Source organism: Seriola lalandi, unplaced genomic scaffold (genome assembly GCF_002814215.2).
Source record: "Seriola lalandi dorsalis isolate HSWRI2012SDOR001 ecotype SW California unplaced genomic scaffold, Sedor1 jcf7180002003144, whole genome shotgun sequence".
NCBI classification, from domain to species: Eukaryota; Metazoa; Chordata; class Actinopteri; order Carangiformes; family Carangidae; genus Seriola; species Seriola lalandi.
The window spans coordinates 1-12,537 of NW_019473800.1; the positions used below are offsets into that span (position 1 = coordinate 1).

Below are 12,537 nucleotides of genomic sequence, written 5' to 3' on the forward strand. Positions count from 1 at the left end.
CTACAATTGCTCCAATGGATTTATTCGGGGCTGTTGGAGTAAAACACCAGGCAACTCTGTCTGTCATGGGACACAAAGCTCAAGCACCTTTTGCACAACATCTCTTCATCTGTCAAACGTGTCCGCTGAAGACCTTAAAACAAGCTACACTTGCTACACACAAGACACGGATGACCCCCAGCTTTCACAAAAAACAGAGCGTATTGTTTCACTGCAACTTGAAGGTAGATTAACATTATTATGTAAAAATCAATAAAAGATATATTATGTCTTTGGCAATTCTTTAAAAAAGAAGCAAATAAACAAATGATTTCAGAGTTTTCTGCTTGTTTGTTTTCAGCTCAAACAAGTGCCCCAAACTGGACAGTTACCCCAATGACTGAAACTAAAAATGGTGAGAAACTTTTATAAGTCTGATATAAAATACTGCACAATCAAATTACTTTTATTTTTTTATCCTATGTTATACATTTCTCAGCATCTCTTCCTGCTAAGCCAAAAGAATCAAGTGGAGGTGAGTTTAAACAGTGCAGAATATAAAGTTAATCAACATAGATAATGTATGACTACGTATGAATTCTGTATTATTATGTGCATCTATATGTTGAACTGACAAGTAGAAGTTGCCCTTTCCAAGTTGCCCTTTCAATCCAATCCAATCCAATTTCATACTGTTGTGTTAATGTTAACAGGAGAATTTACTGGAATTAAGGTTTTAGCAACAGTAAGTGTTGCTGTGGCCATGGTGCTTGCAGCATTGGCTGCTTATCTGTGTCTGAACTGGAACAGACAAAGCTGCAACGGTAAAGGTGATTACAGAATATTACACTATGAACATATTCTTTCTGTAAAAAGTAACCATTTCTGAATGAGAAATTACATACAATTTTTATCTCTATATCATTTCATTAACAATGTCACACATCCCAGGGGAGCCTGTTCTATCCAGGTCAAGGTAAGTACAATTTGGGTAAACGTATGTGTTCACAACAAAAAAATCTATGATTTTGCAAAATGCTTTGTTAGTTAATTTCTTTATTTTCTTTTTCAGCTCACCACAACCATCTCATGCTGTCTTCTCACCAGTGAAGGGTAAATAATCAAAAATATGAAATATAAAATGCAACAATTCTGGCTTCCAAATGCAGTCCTGTCATTCTTACCTGTCATATTCACCAGGGTCACTGTCAACACACAGTGAAAGAGTGACTTTAAGGATTCCAACACCAGGTAAGACAATCACACATCTTTTCTAAGTGACAGAGCAGAACTTGTTACAATAAGAAGACAGACAATTACTAATATATTTAATAATTTCTTTGACCCAGATAATGAGAGTGACACTGAGGTTCCATATGCTGATATAATGATCGCTGCCCAAGGTGTCAGCACACCAGAGCTCACTCAGGTTTGCTATTTGACTCCTGGAGATCAAAAGGAGGTGAGAGACAAGACTTCAGTGTCAATGTGTTTGTTGCTTTTCTCTCACTCAATCCTAAATTCACAGGACAGCTTATTCTCCCCTGCTCTGTTCTGAGCACGCCTTTGCAACCATAGATCACAATCTCAAATATAAAATTGGTGAATGCCTATGTTATGTTGATCACTTATAGTTGACTGTTGTTGGTCTACAAGGAGGCACAATGAAGGCCCAGATTATATAATCTTAAATGAATGAACACTTACTTGGCTATGTATGCTTTAGCGCCTGCTCAAGTCTTAGGTGAACAAAGGACCTACTATATGTAGAGAGCATCTGTCACGGTAGGGTTGCCAGACAAGAAACTTTAAGTTTAGATTTAGATAGTCTTCAGTTTGGGACTCATGATTTTTCTCTAAAAATTACTAATCAAAATGAAAGGCTTAAGGTGAAAATGTTCTGTTCATTTGATATCATAATGTTAACACCTCTTATATTTATCTCACTTGACTATACAGTGAATATATATTTCATAAGTATGGGTTTGTATAAATAGAAATACAGTCAGTTAACAGTTTATTTATGTTAGATATTTTTATCAACTAGGTTTGACTAAACTTGAGAGACAGCTCTCGGTGTTGTAATACAACTCCACAGTCACACAGCTTCTAAAATGATCATAAAGCTGTTCATTTTATATCATAATGTTAACACCTCTTATATTTCTCTTTCTTGATTAGACAGTGAATATATATTTCATGTATGGGTTTGTATAAAAAAGAAATACAGCCAATAAACAGTTTATTTATATTAGGTATTTTTATCAACTAGGTTTGACTAAACCTAAGAGACAAAAGTCTTGAGTGGATCTTTCTATTTCCAACATACTACAAGAGTTTTTCTCTGCTTCCTCTCCAGTGGTGGGGAGATGAATCAAGGTCTTACCTGCAGGCCTCACGATCAGCTGACAGGCTGCATGTCCCCATGCCCAGAGAGGTCAGCCGCAAGATGAGCACCAACTCGGAATATGCAGTCATCACATATGCCTGAGGAGCGAAATGGGGCACACGTCTGACTGTGCTATACATGCTAATATACATTATGTGTAAATAATGCTGCTTTATGCTACTCGTTATATTGTTTGCTTCGAGAATGCTATGAACCCGCAATTATAACCAATAAAGACTTTATTTCTTGTGAGTTTAATGGCATTTGAGCCTAGTCAGTATCCGTAGTCAGAGTCGTTGCCTAGAAACGGTTATCAACAAAAAGCCTACTGTCACTAGCCATAGCATTTAAAAGTAAACGTTGATACGAATTGCAAGTCATTTCAGGTAACAGGCGTAACTAATTACTTATGTTTTGACATTTTCTAAATCTTACTGAATATATATTTACATATATATATGTAAGCTGTTTAAGTGGTGTGTAGCTAATATGCTTAACCACAAACGTTAAGTTAACGTTATGTACTTTAGAACGTTACCAGCTAACGTTAGCTTTTCTCCCCTTCTGCACTACACAAGGGGAAGACAGTAAATAAGCTACAGTGGAAAAACTTCTCCTGGTCAGATATCCCTAGTTACCGTCGAAGTTTATCCTAAAAAATGTCAGTGCCTTTCTCCAACACTCACCTGCGGATACCGCGAGGGTTTGGTACAATCCTCGAGGGACTTGCCAGAGAAATCCTACGAGACCAGCCTGAAGACATCCCTAAATATGCTGCACAGTACTTCGATGTTCTTCTCAAACAAAGAGAAGGTAACTCCAACTTTCTACGTGAAACTGACAAGTAAAAGTTGCCCTTTAAATGAGACAAATGCTATTACGTACTGTCAAATTATTATTGAATTTCTTTTTTCGCGTGTAGAGAGTGGCATGGACCCTGCTGAGTGGGCTGCTAAACTGGAAGATCGATTTTACAACAACCATGCATTCAAGGCTAATGGGGTACGAATTTAACCTACAATATATTAGCTTACTACTCTCAGTATGCGTATAAATCTCTCCTCCGTTTATCAGCGAGTTTCTATTTACCATTACACCTTTGTTGTCGGTTTTCACCCCAACAGGCTAGTCCCGAGAAAGAGCTTGCACCAGAGATCGCCATTTCCAAGTGAGTTTCACTATATGTGCTATCAACAGGCAAGAGGCTCAACAGGAGAGGGACAGGATGGACATGAGGGAAAGGATAGTGATAAGTGGACATGAGAATGCAATATTATTTTGTCATGTTTATTACTAAAATGTTTCCATCAGACATCATTTGGTGTGAGGTTTTCTGTAGTCCTGATGAGGTAAATTAGGAAATAGAATTAGGTCATGGGTAAAATTTGCATAATCACTCCCCAGCTATACTTTTTCTGAGGTTTGGACATACATGCATTGTCTCAACAAATGCCAGAAAATAATCACTGCACATCTGTTAAAAGTATTTGTTCAGATTTTATAAGCAAATGCAGTAGTATATACTAATTTATTTTAGAATATGGATAGTATGGTTCAATCTAATGCAACTTTACAGAGAGGTCCATGTAAAAAATTTTGGTGTAGAGGCTCAGAACTACCATAGAACGTCAGTTCAGTATTGAAAGCGGTGGTAAGTTTGCAGTGTCAAAGGTGAGAAAGAGCAATACTGATCAACAAGAGACGACCAGCTGCAGCAACACAGTGACAGGATCCAGATGAGTGTGACACAGGCATTATGATACTTGCATGGTTTCTGAGAAGCATCAAATTTTTCCCTTGTCATACTGAGTATTTCTCAACTTAAGCCTTTCATTTTGATTGGTACTTTTTTAGAGAAAAATCATTTGAGTGCCAAACGGAAGATGAATCAAGTCATTCAGCACAAGCCTCAAATCTTTCGATCTCACAACCTAACGTATCTGAAGAAGTTGATTTAGCTGAAAGCACACAAGAAGAAGGAAAACATGATATTACAGAGAAACACATTATTTCAGTGGAAAAACGACTTTCAGAAGGGGAATCCATCAACAGGCTCCCAGCTGCAGATGTACAGTCTGATGAACTGAGTGGGACTGAGGAAGAGAAAGACCCAACAATAAATACACTTGAAAAAGTTGACAGGGCAGCTAATGAAAAAGATAGCAGCTCTGTTCCAGACCAAGTCATACATCAATCTGAGTCCACTAACTTGTTATCATTCAGTGGGGTTTCTAATGTAGATGTGTGTGCTCAGGAGTTAGGAATGGCAAAAGATGAGGGAGGTGATAAACAAGACTCTGCAGTTGTAGATAAGGAGATTACAGGCTCAGAAAGAGAGGAAAATACTGAAGTTGAAGAACCAGTGGAGGTCTTTCCATATTCTGAGCAGGCTGATGTGGACGTTTGTGCTACAGAGCTTGGTGGAACCGAGAGAATAATGGAAATAGCCACTGTTGAAAATTATATACATGTAGTCGAAGAAGAAAGCTTAAATCCCCAACCTGCGGAAACTCTTGCACGATCATCACTGTCTCAATTTGAAACCACTGAGGGCAATCAACAAGAAGCAAAAACAAAAGAGGAGGAAGGAACAGAGACTGAAGCTTCTTCTGAGGAAACACATCAAAGTTTAGCTCATATTGAGGGTGGTTTAGATAGTAGTACTATACCAAAGGAGGATTCTTTGGTTGAGATTAGCTTTGAAGATGTTCCAGAGGCTCAGCAGATTACTGAGGTCGGGGAGAAACAGCCAGAGGAAGAGGGATCAGTAGAGGTCTTACAGACTAAGATATTAGAAATGCAACAGGAGGAAGACTCCAATTATGTTACTGCAGTGGCAACAGACCAAAATATATCTGGTCTACAATACAACGAGGAACCCGAAATGGAGGGAGCTGAAAAAGAATTTAAGTCTGAGAGGGAGGAAATGGAAAGTCAGCACGAAGCACCTGATATAATGAAGGAGAAGGTGGACACACATGCCCCTAATTTAAATCATAGTGATGATAATGATGAGAAGGGAGAAGGTGTTAGCTCATTACATCAGCTCACCACCGAGGCAGATGAAGAAAACCCAGAGGTTGAAACCGATCATACAAATGAGGATAATGAGAAGATAAGAGAAGGCAAACTTTGTCAGAATGAGGATTCTGAGAAAGAAACAAAGTCCAACGACCTTAAAGAAGATGAGAGGACAGACACAGATGGAGGAGACAAAGAGGACATACATACAGAAGGTTATAGTGAGATGGAGGATGAAGATGTTAATGATGGCGGTGTAGAAAATCATTCATCTCAAGTAACCCAGTCATATACAACCGCGGCTGCAATGGAGGCAGAGAGTGAAACTTTAGAGGCAAGTGCACAACATTTACCAGAGGACAGTCAGAGATCACTTGTAGAGTCACAGGCAAAAGATACAGTGGAAGAAAAAGAGGTCACATCAAAGGAAGAAGAGGATGTCGTAGAAGAAGGAAAGATTGATTCTGAAGTCCAAGAAAAGAGTGAAGGGGAAAGCATCAGCCGGAGTGTGGATAGGACAGGTGCTGACCACCACGGAGAAGAAAGGCCACCTGGGTCTGAGAGGGATGCCACAGAGCCTGGAGGCAAAAGTAGTGACAAGGTAACGGGTTTCACACATTTTTATATGCCTTAACATTATGAACATTTTTGCGTTGATAAAATAGCCCTGATTTGTTACCATAACTTGTAGGGTTTGAATAAAATAGAGGTTGTACAACTCACCATATCTCCTCCACTTTTATCATCAGGCTGTGGATTAATGTTCATACACTTTCAGACAGAGGTGTCTTTAGCTGGTCTGCAGTCTGCTCTGTTCCAATTCCTGTCTCAGGTAGCCAATATAAATAAACTCTTTAAGGACGAGTCTGGTCAACAGTGGCCCTACCGTTTATTTCTCCCCTGGGCTCTCCAGGGCTAGGTGATTGATAACATCTCCAAAATAGTTCATTTTCTGGATGACGTATCGTAGTTGCTCTGATCAACTTTGAACGGGTCACAATCAAAATCGTCTTAACTGAAATGTACAGAAATTTTTGTCTCAGTCTCTAAATTCTGCATAATCTGTCTCTTTGTTCATATATGGGTGTGTTCAAGATGCTGTTTGAGGCCTTTACTCTGCCGCATGCTCATAAAACTGTAATACAGTTGCTTTGTTAGTGCCAGATCCACTCTCCTCTTGGGAGCCACCACAGCCTCCACAGATTGAAACTTGATTCAATAATCTATCATCATAAAACACAGACTAGACAATTTGTCTTGTGAATCAAGCCTTTAACATTTTTACTGCTGTCACAGTTAGCCCCGTCTGATTTGTCTGGACCAACAGGGCTCTAAATACGCAGGGAGGGAGTGTAGGAAGGGGCACTAAGAACGTTACCATGGTAACCCCTCACCATCCTGCTCTCTCTTAGTGTCGTCATGGAATTAATAGGAGATGGTGATGCTGAGAGTTGCTAGGCACCATCTGTATCAGTAATCTACCTTTAATAGCAGTTTCTAACTGACTGATTAAACAGTAAAACACTACCTTCTGTATTTCTGTGCTCGTGCTGTTTTGTATACTCTTGCTTACAGGCAAAATTTATTTCAGCTGAAACAAAGCTATCACAAAACTACAGTATATAGGCCATCTACTGTAATAGTGACCTGGCTGCAGTATCTCATATGGCTTGTGTAGTTTTTTTTATTTTAACTTTTTTGCCTTTAACTCGCTGTTCACAAGTTCGCACAATGACGTTCCTATGCTCCAATCATCTCAGGTGGATAAATACCATGTTAGATACACTAATGATTAGGCTACTATGAGCAGACTAACTATTATTATGATTGATTACAGTAAATTTAATTACACAGTGGTTATCATTCATACAAATTAAAAGTGAATTGATTGATAAAGCGAGTCCGCTTTGTGAAATTAGGCGTGAGGATAACTTAACATATTGTTTGAATGGTTAGAAAACCAGCAGGAGAGCGTTAAAGTCAGAGATATAACTCAGATAAATGGATGTTTTCTCTTTCTCTCCCTCTCCGTCTTGTCTCTGAGGCTGGCAGAGGAGTGTGGGCGGCCATACCAGCTGGGATCAGAGGGATGGAGAGGGCTGTTAGCTCACTCTGCCTCTAATAAATTTATAACACCTCCTAGTGTAAAAACAGTCCAAGATGCTTACACTTTTTTATTTCCACACTATTAGTACAATTTGAAAGTCAGCAATTATTTTTTATGACCATCTGGCTTTTACATAGTATTTCTATGTTGGTCATCTGTTTTTATTTGTCGATTTTATTATTGTAACATTGCAACTTATGAAGTTTTCATGATGCTCGGCCCATGTGATAGTCACTTTGCGCATTCCTTATTAATATCCAGACTAAATGCTTCCATCATTTTAACTTGTTAGAAAACTGTCAAACTTTAAATCGCTGAAATTGTTTCCATATTCAGCCTATTTCAGTTACTCTTCCTAAGTCTGTAGGCTGTGTTATGTTAATGTTGCACTTCTGTTAAAGGTCTGTAACAGTAATGTGAACACAGTAGGTCAGCAACCTTAATGAGACTGAAAAGATGGAACACATGCTGTCATGTTTGTAGGAGGTCTCTCTTTCTCTCCCTCCCTCTTTCTCTCCTCCTCTCTCTCTCTGACTGTATGTCTCTCTCTCTCACTCTTGCGTGAGCAGGGTGTTACTGAACATACAGTGATTGTTAGTAAGAGCCAGTGAGACATCTGTATTATACCGGAGACTCTTTTAGGAGAGCATTGCTTGGTCCACATAGAAATTGAGGCATACAAGTCAAACTAGGTGAACTCAGCTGAAGACTGAAGTCATCTTTGAGAGTAAGACATGGACTGTCACAATGTAAGTAAAAGCTCTAGATTAAACTTTTTTAATAGATTTTATTTTTCATTTTTAACCCCTTCTTAGTTACTAATGGTGTTTACTAGTGTTTTGTTGTCCTCAAACTGCATACTGCCATGTTGTTGATGTTTTTGCCTCTTTACTCTTATAGTAAAATGTGTATTAAACATTTGTGTATTTATGACTCTAAGATGGTAAATTAATCACAGAGAAGTAAGTACATAAAGCTCTATTATAAAAAAAAAAAGAAGCTCTTTTATCATGGGTGATATTAGGTTACCTGAAATTTGCATGTTAATATTAAGTCTGTGGACCCTGAGGCAATAAAAACAATAAGACCCCTGAGAAGGTGGTGTAGCCAACAAAATCCAGTGTAGCAGCCCTCTCATCTCTGCTGCTGAAAAAGAGCTGGATTCTGGCAGCTCAGTGAGCAGTCAGACACAGAGGCTAATGAATGCTGGCTGAACAGGTGGGTGGTCACACTCCTACACTGGAGGGGTTTCACTGGAGACATGATGCACTGTTTCACCAAAGTAGTGGGATGACAGTGGGCTCTTTCTGTGGGCTGCCTTTGTATGAAATGTCAATCTGTTTCTATAAGCAAAGCACAGGGTGTAGCTGATATGTGTTCGCCACACAATTAGAATTGGTGTTTACATAACCCGTCGAAAGCCTTGGCGCTATTCCACTGACACTTTATGACAAGCCAGAATTTCTCTTCCGCCCACCCAACGTTTCCTATGGGACAGTGGCTGCTGTACTTTCAGTCACTGAATGAGCTACTGTTGATTGCAGTAGCATTTTCGCTGGGTCATCCTTTTCAGCTGAAGAAATTTTTTTTTCCTTGAAAGATGATTTTAAACCCTTTTTTTTTTTAACAATAACTCCTGTTTAGTTGAAATCTGAATAATTAGCTAAAAATAGTCAGACATGCAGCGATCTTTTACTCCAACTTTGTTTCTTAACAAAAAAAGCAGATTGCTCTATTTTGTATAATAAACAATTATCTGTGATCTTATAATCATTGTCTGTTGCTAACAACAATCCACAACCAATCCATAACAAAAAAACAACACAGCAGACCACGGTAATTAGTCACGAAATCGTCTGACTTGGACATGTTTTCTCCTGCATTGTATCATACATTGTATGACAACAGGAGAAAGGGAGCGCAAAAAAGGGAGGTTAATGTAGTTTATTGACCTCTTCAGAGGCCCACTGAAGTCATGTAATAAAGGTGAGTTACTCTGCAACAAGCACACATCCCCTGGTGCCAAAAAGACAGTATTGCATACACAGATAATTGTACAAAATATCTACACAGTCTGTTAAGGATGAGATTCTCCCACCAGTGCATCTTCATATGCTCATGTAATATGCTATCCTACTGTGAGAAACCACAACTTTGTGGTCCTCTTAGCAGGAGGAGTGCAGCCGCCCCCAGGAGGAGGAGGACATCATGGACATTCCCTTGGATGACCCCGAGGCCAACAGGGCTGCTGCCAAGATTCAGGCTGGCTTCCGTGGCCACATGACCCGTAAGAAGATGAAGCCGGAGGACAAAGCAGAAGGGGAGGAGGTGAGCAGCACTGGGGATGTGCTCAACGGCAGCCAGGGGGACACAGGTCAGTGGTGTAGAACCAAGGGATAAGACTAGGTCACATAATGCCATTAAAGAGGGCATTATGGCTAGTGACTAACAGAGGCTCCCATCAGGAGCTGTGACTACAGTAGGTGACATAAGGTAAGTGATGTAGAGAGCGTAAGTTGCATATTTGACCATGAACAGAATCTTGTGATACTTTGAGTTAAAGTGATTAATTATTCTACATACAATAAGCAAGTAAATGTTTGGTATAATGCAAATACACATAGTATTGCATGGTATCGCTACTTATGTTTTAAGGATGATCTCCATGTTGTTGGTGGAGCATTAGTCTTCTTTGGTTTTACTGCCTGTCCCATTTTAAGATGAAAGTTGGAAAATCATGTGACCGTAATGTCTCCACAGAGCCTAACACTTAAACACAATGCAGGAACACAAGCTGATTTACCATTTTAATCACTAGGTAAAGAAACCATTTAAAAGCTATACATAATTAAATACACATATTAGATCCCCTTATGGTTCGCACCAGGTGTAATTAATGCAATACATAACTGAGTGACTCATTTAATTACCCCATGAGGTCTCCAGCAGCCGATGATCGAGTCGTTCAATTAATTAATGTGTTAAAGGGGTTATAAATGAATCTGCTTCAAGATGTGCTGGTAAACGGTGAGAGAGAAAACATGTTGACGAGAGGTTGTTTTACCTGGAAAATGTCAAGTTACATTCTCAGTGTTGAGTTGTTTTCCAATTGTTATTTTATACAACTGTGGAGGAGGAAATGGTTTCAGAATTCAATTAGTCCAATTTCTGTGTTCCCTTGTGGATGTTTATTATTCCAACACAGGCAAGAGTTGCATTTAGATTAGTTTTTATGCTTCTCTAAACCAAATCCAAACATTTCTGCAATCAACAATAGTACAAAATAAAACTCTTAAACATCATAACAACACTTTGACATCAAATATCCACTCAAATCATGCTTTCGAACGTGAACTATCAGGAACGTGTGAATTAGAGAGAATATTTGAGAAGTAAGAGAAGGCTTTCGATGCCCAGCCCTTGAAATTTCACCTTTTCCAGTAAGACAAAGCTGCATTTTCTTTGGGGATGTGGCTGCCTCAAGGGATCTATGTCAATGATTCTCCCTAACCCAGTTGCTGTCTGCCTTGCATGCTTATGTAGGAGATGTATTTATAGCTCCAGGTGCTTTAGGTACAGTATATGTTTCAGAGGGACAGCAGAATTAATGGACCTGTCGGACTGGAACTGAGCATCCCGAGCACCTCCCATTGGGGGAGACCCCCTTTTCACAACAGAAGTGGGTTTTTGAGCTCATCACAAGGAATCAAGTTCTCAGCAATTCTATTTAAATATATTTGCATTATAGAAAGATTCATTCAAAATGAATCCTCATTAAGTAGCAGCTCAATGAAAAGTTTTTGTTCTTTATAAAAGATCCACCCACAAGTAACATTATAGTTTGTAACTATGTATCAAAGCGTTTAACCTTGACAACAAGAGCTTGCATAGAAACTGTTTTTTTCAAGACTCCGCAGTGCTTATCTACGTCTTGCCTATTTCTGTTTTTAGAGGCAGGAGGATCGGGGGCAGTAGAGAGAGACGACACATCTGTGCCAGAGCAGTGACACCCCTGTCCTGACCTGGATGAAGAGAAAGAGGGGGAGGAAGGTAGCGAGAGATGGCTGGCATAAGCTGGCTGGGCTGGCTTTCAGACATACCTTTTTACCCCAGGAGTGATTTTCTTTTTCAACACAAATTAGCAGTAGGAAATGAACAGTTTAGAGGGTGTGTTATGTGAATTTTGTGAACTTTAACACTCCTTCTCTGCTTCTCCAGCAGTCTCATCAGTACGGATGTCTTTGACCCAGAATTTGCAACTCACTGCATGTACTTGTGAAACTTCTGGTAGTGTGCTAGTTTTTAGATGATGATCTGTGAATGTGAAAATGAATGTCCTCTAAATGCTAAACAGGGCTTATTTTGGACAGAACACTTCATACCATCTGTGTATAAACCTTGTATGCATCAGCATTAGACTTTGCGTAAGTAGTGGCTTAAATTATTTGTTCTTCTGCATTATTTTCTGATGTGCTTTTATCTTGACTATTATTTATCTATTTGACTTGCTTACAAAAATGATTAAAATATCAAAAATATCAAAAGATAAAGTAGCTATGTATGTTCTATTTATTCTAAGTTACTTCAGTCAGATTGCAATTGCCTTGATTATCTTTTTGATCAGGAGTAAGTTCTCTTTTCACCTGTTTGAGCATTTTCTATAAATCTGATCTTCCAGAACAGTAAGCATGCAGTAATTACACTTTTTTTTTCCAGATGCATTTTACAGCTTTACCTTATGAGACACTTGTTCAATATGCTCTGTTGTTGTGTTGGTGGGTTTGACTTGTTTGACTTATGTTAAATCAGGTGTGTGAAATTCCGTTGTCAGAGTTTGCAGAGCTTTCATGCTTTAAAACGAATTGAATAGTACCTTGCTGAACTTTGCTGTAGAGTCATGGCATTACACTAATAAATACACCTTAAATATATGCTGAAATGTCTGTTTTAAACTTCATTAATTCAAATTAACGAGCCGTTAGTTTCCAACAGTTCCCATTATGTGATCCGTCACCTCCATCTCTGGTGGTAAAGTTGAGAT

At 39.0% G+C, this 12,537-nt stretch overlaps 1 protein-coding gene across 3 annotated transcripts; it reads left to right on the forward strand.

Annotated features, from left to right (window-relative positions):
• The first annotated feature begins 2,757 nt into the window (after positions 1-2,757).
• LOC111666821 (uncharacterized) lies at positions 2,758-12,427 on the forward strand. 3 transcript variants are annotated; one of them, XM_087177404.1, is made up of 6 exons: positions 2,758-3,181; positions 3,291-3,370; positions 3,493-3,536; positions 4,223-5,990; positions 9,666-9,870; positions 11,448-12,427. In XM_087177404.1, the coding sequence occupies exons 1-6, from the start codon at positions 3,028-3,030 to the stop codon at positions 11,501-11,503; spliced, it is 2,307 nt and encodes a 768-aa protein (XP_087033530.1). In that variant the 5' UTR covers positions 2,758-3,027; the 3' UTR covers positions 11,504-12,427. The 3 variants fall into 3 exon arrangements, with proteins under 3 accessions (XP_087033530.1, XP_087033538.1, XP_087033532.1); XM_087177412.1 differs by having other exon boundaries at positions 9,666-9,824; XM_087177406.1 differs by having other exon boundaries at positions 9,669-9,870.
• Positions 12,428-12,537: the final 110 nt, after the last annotated feature.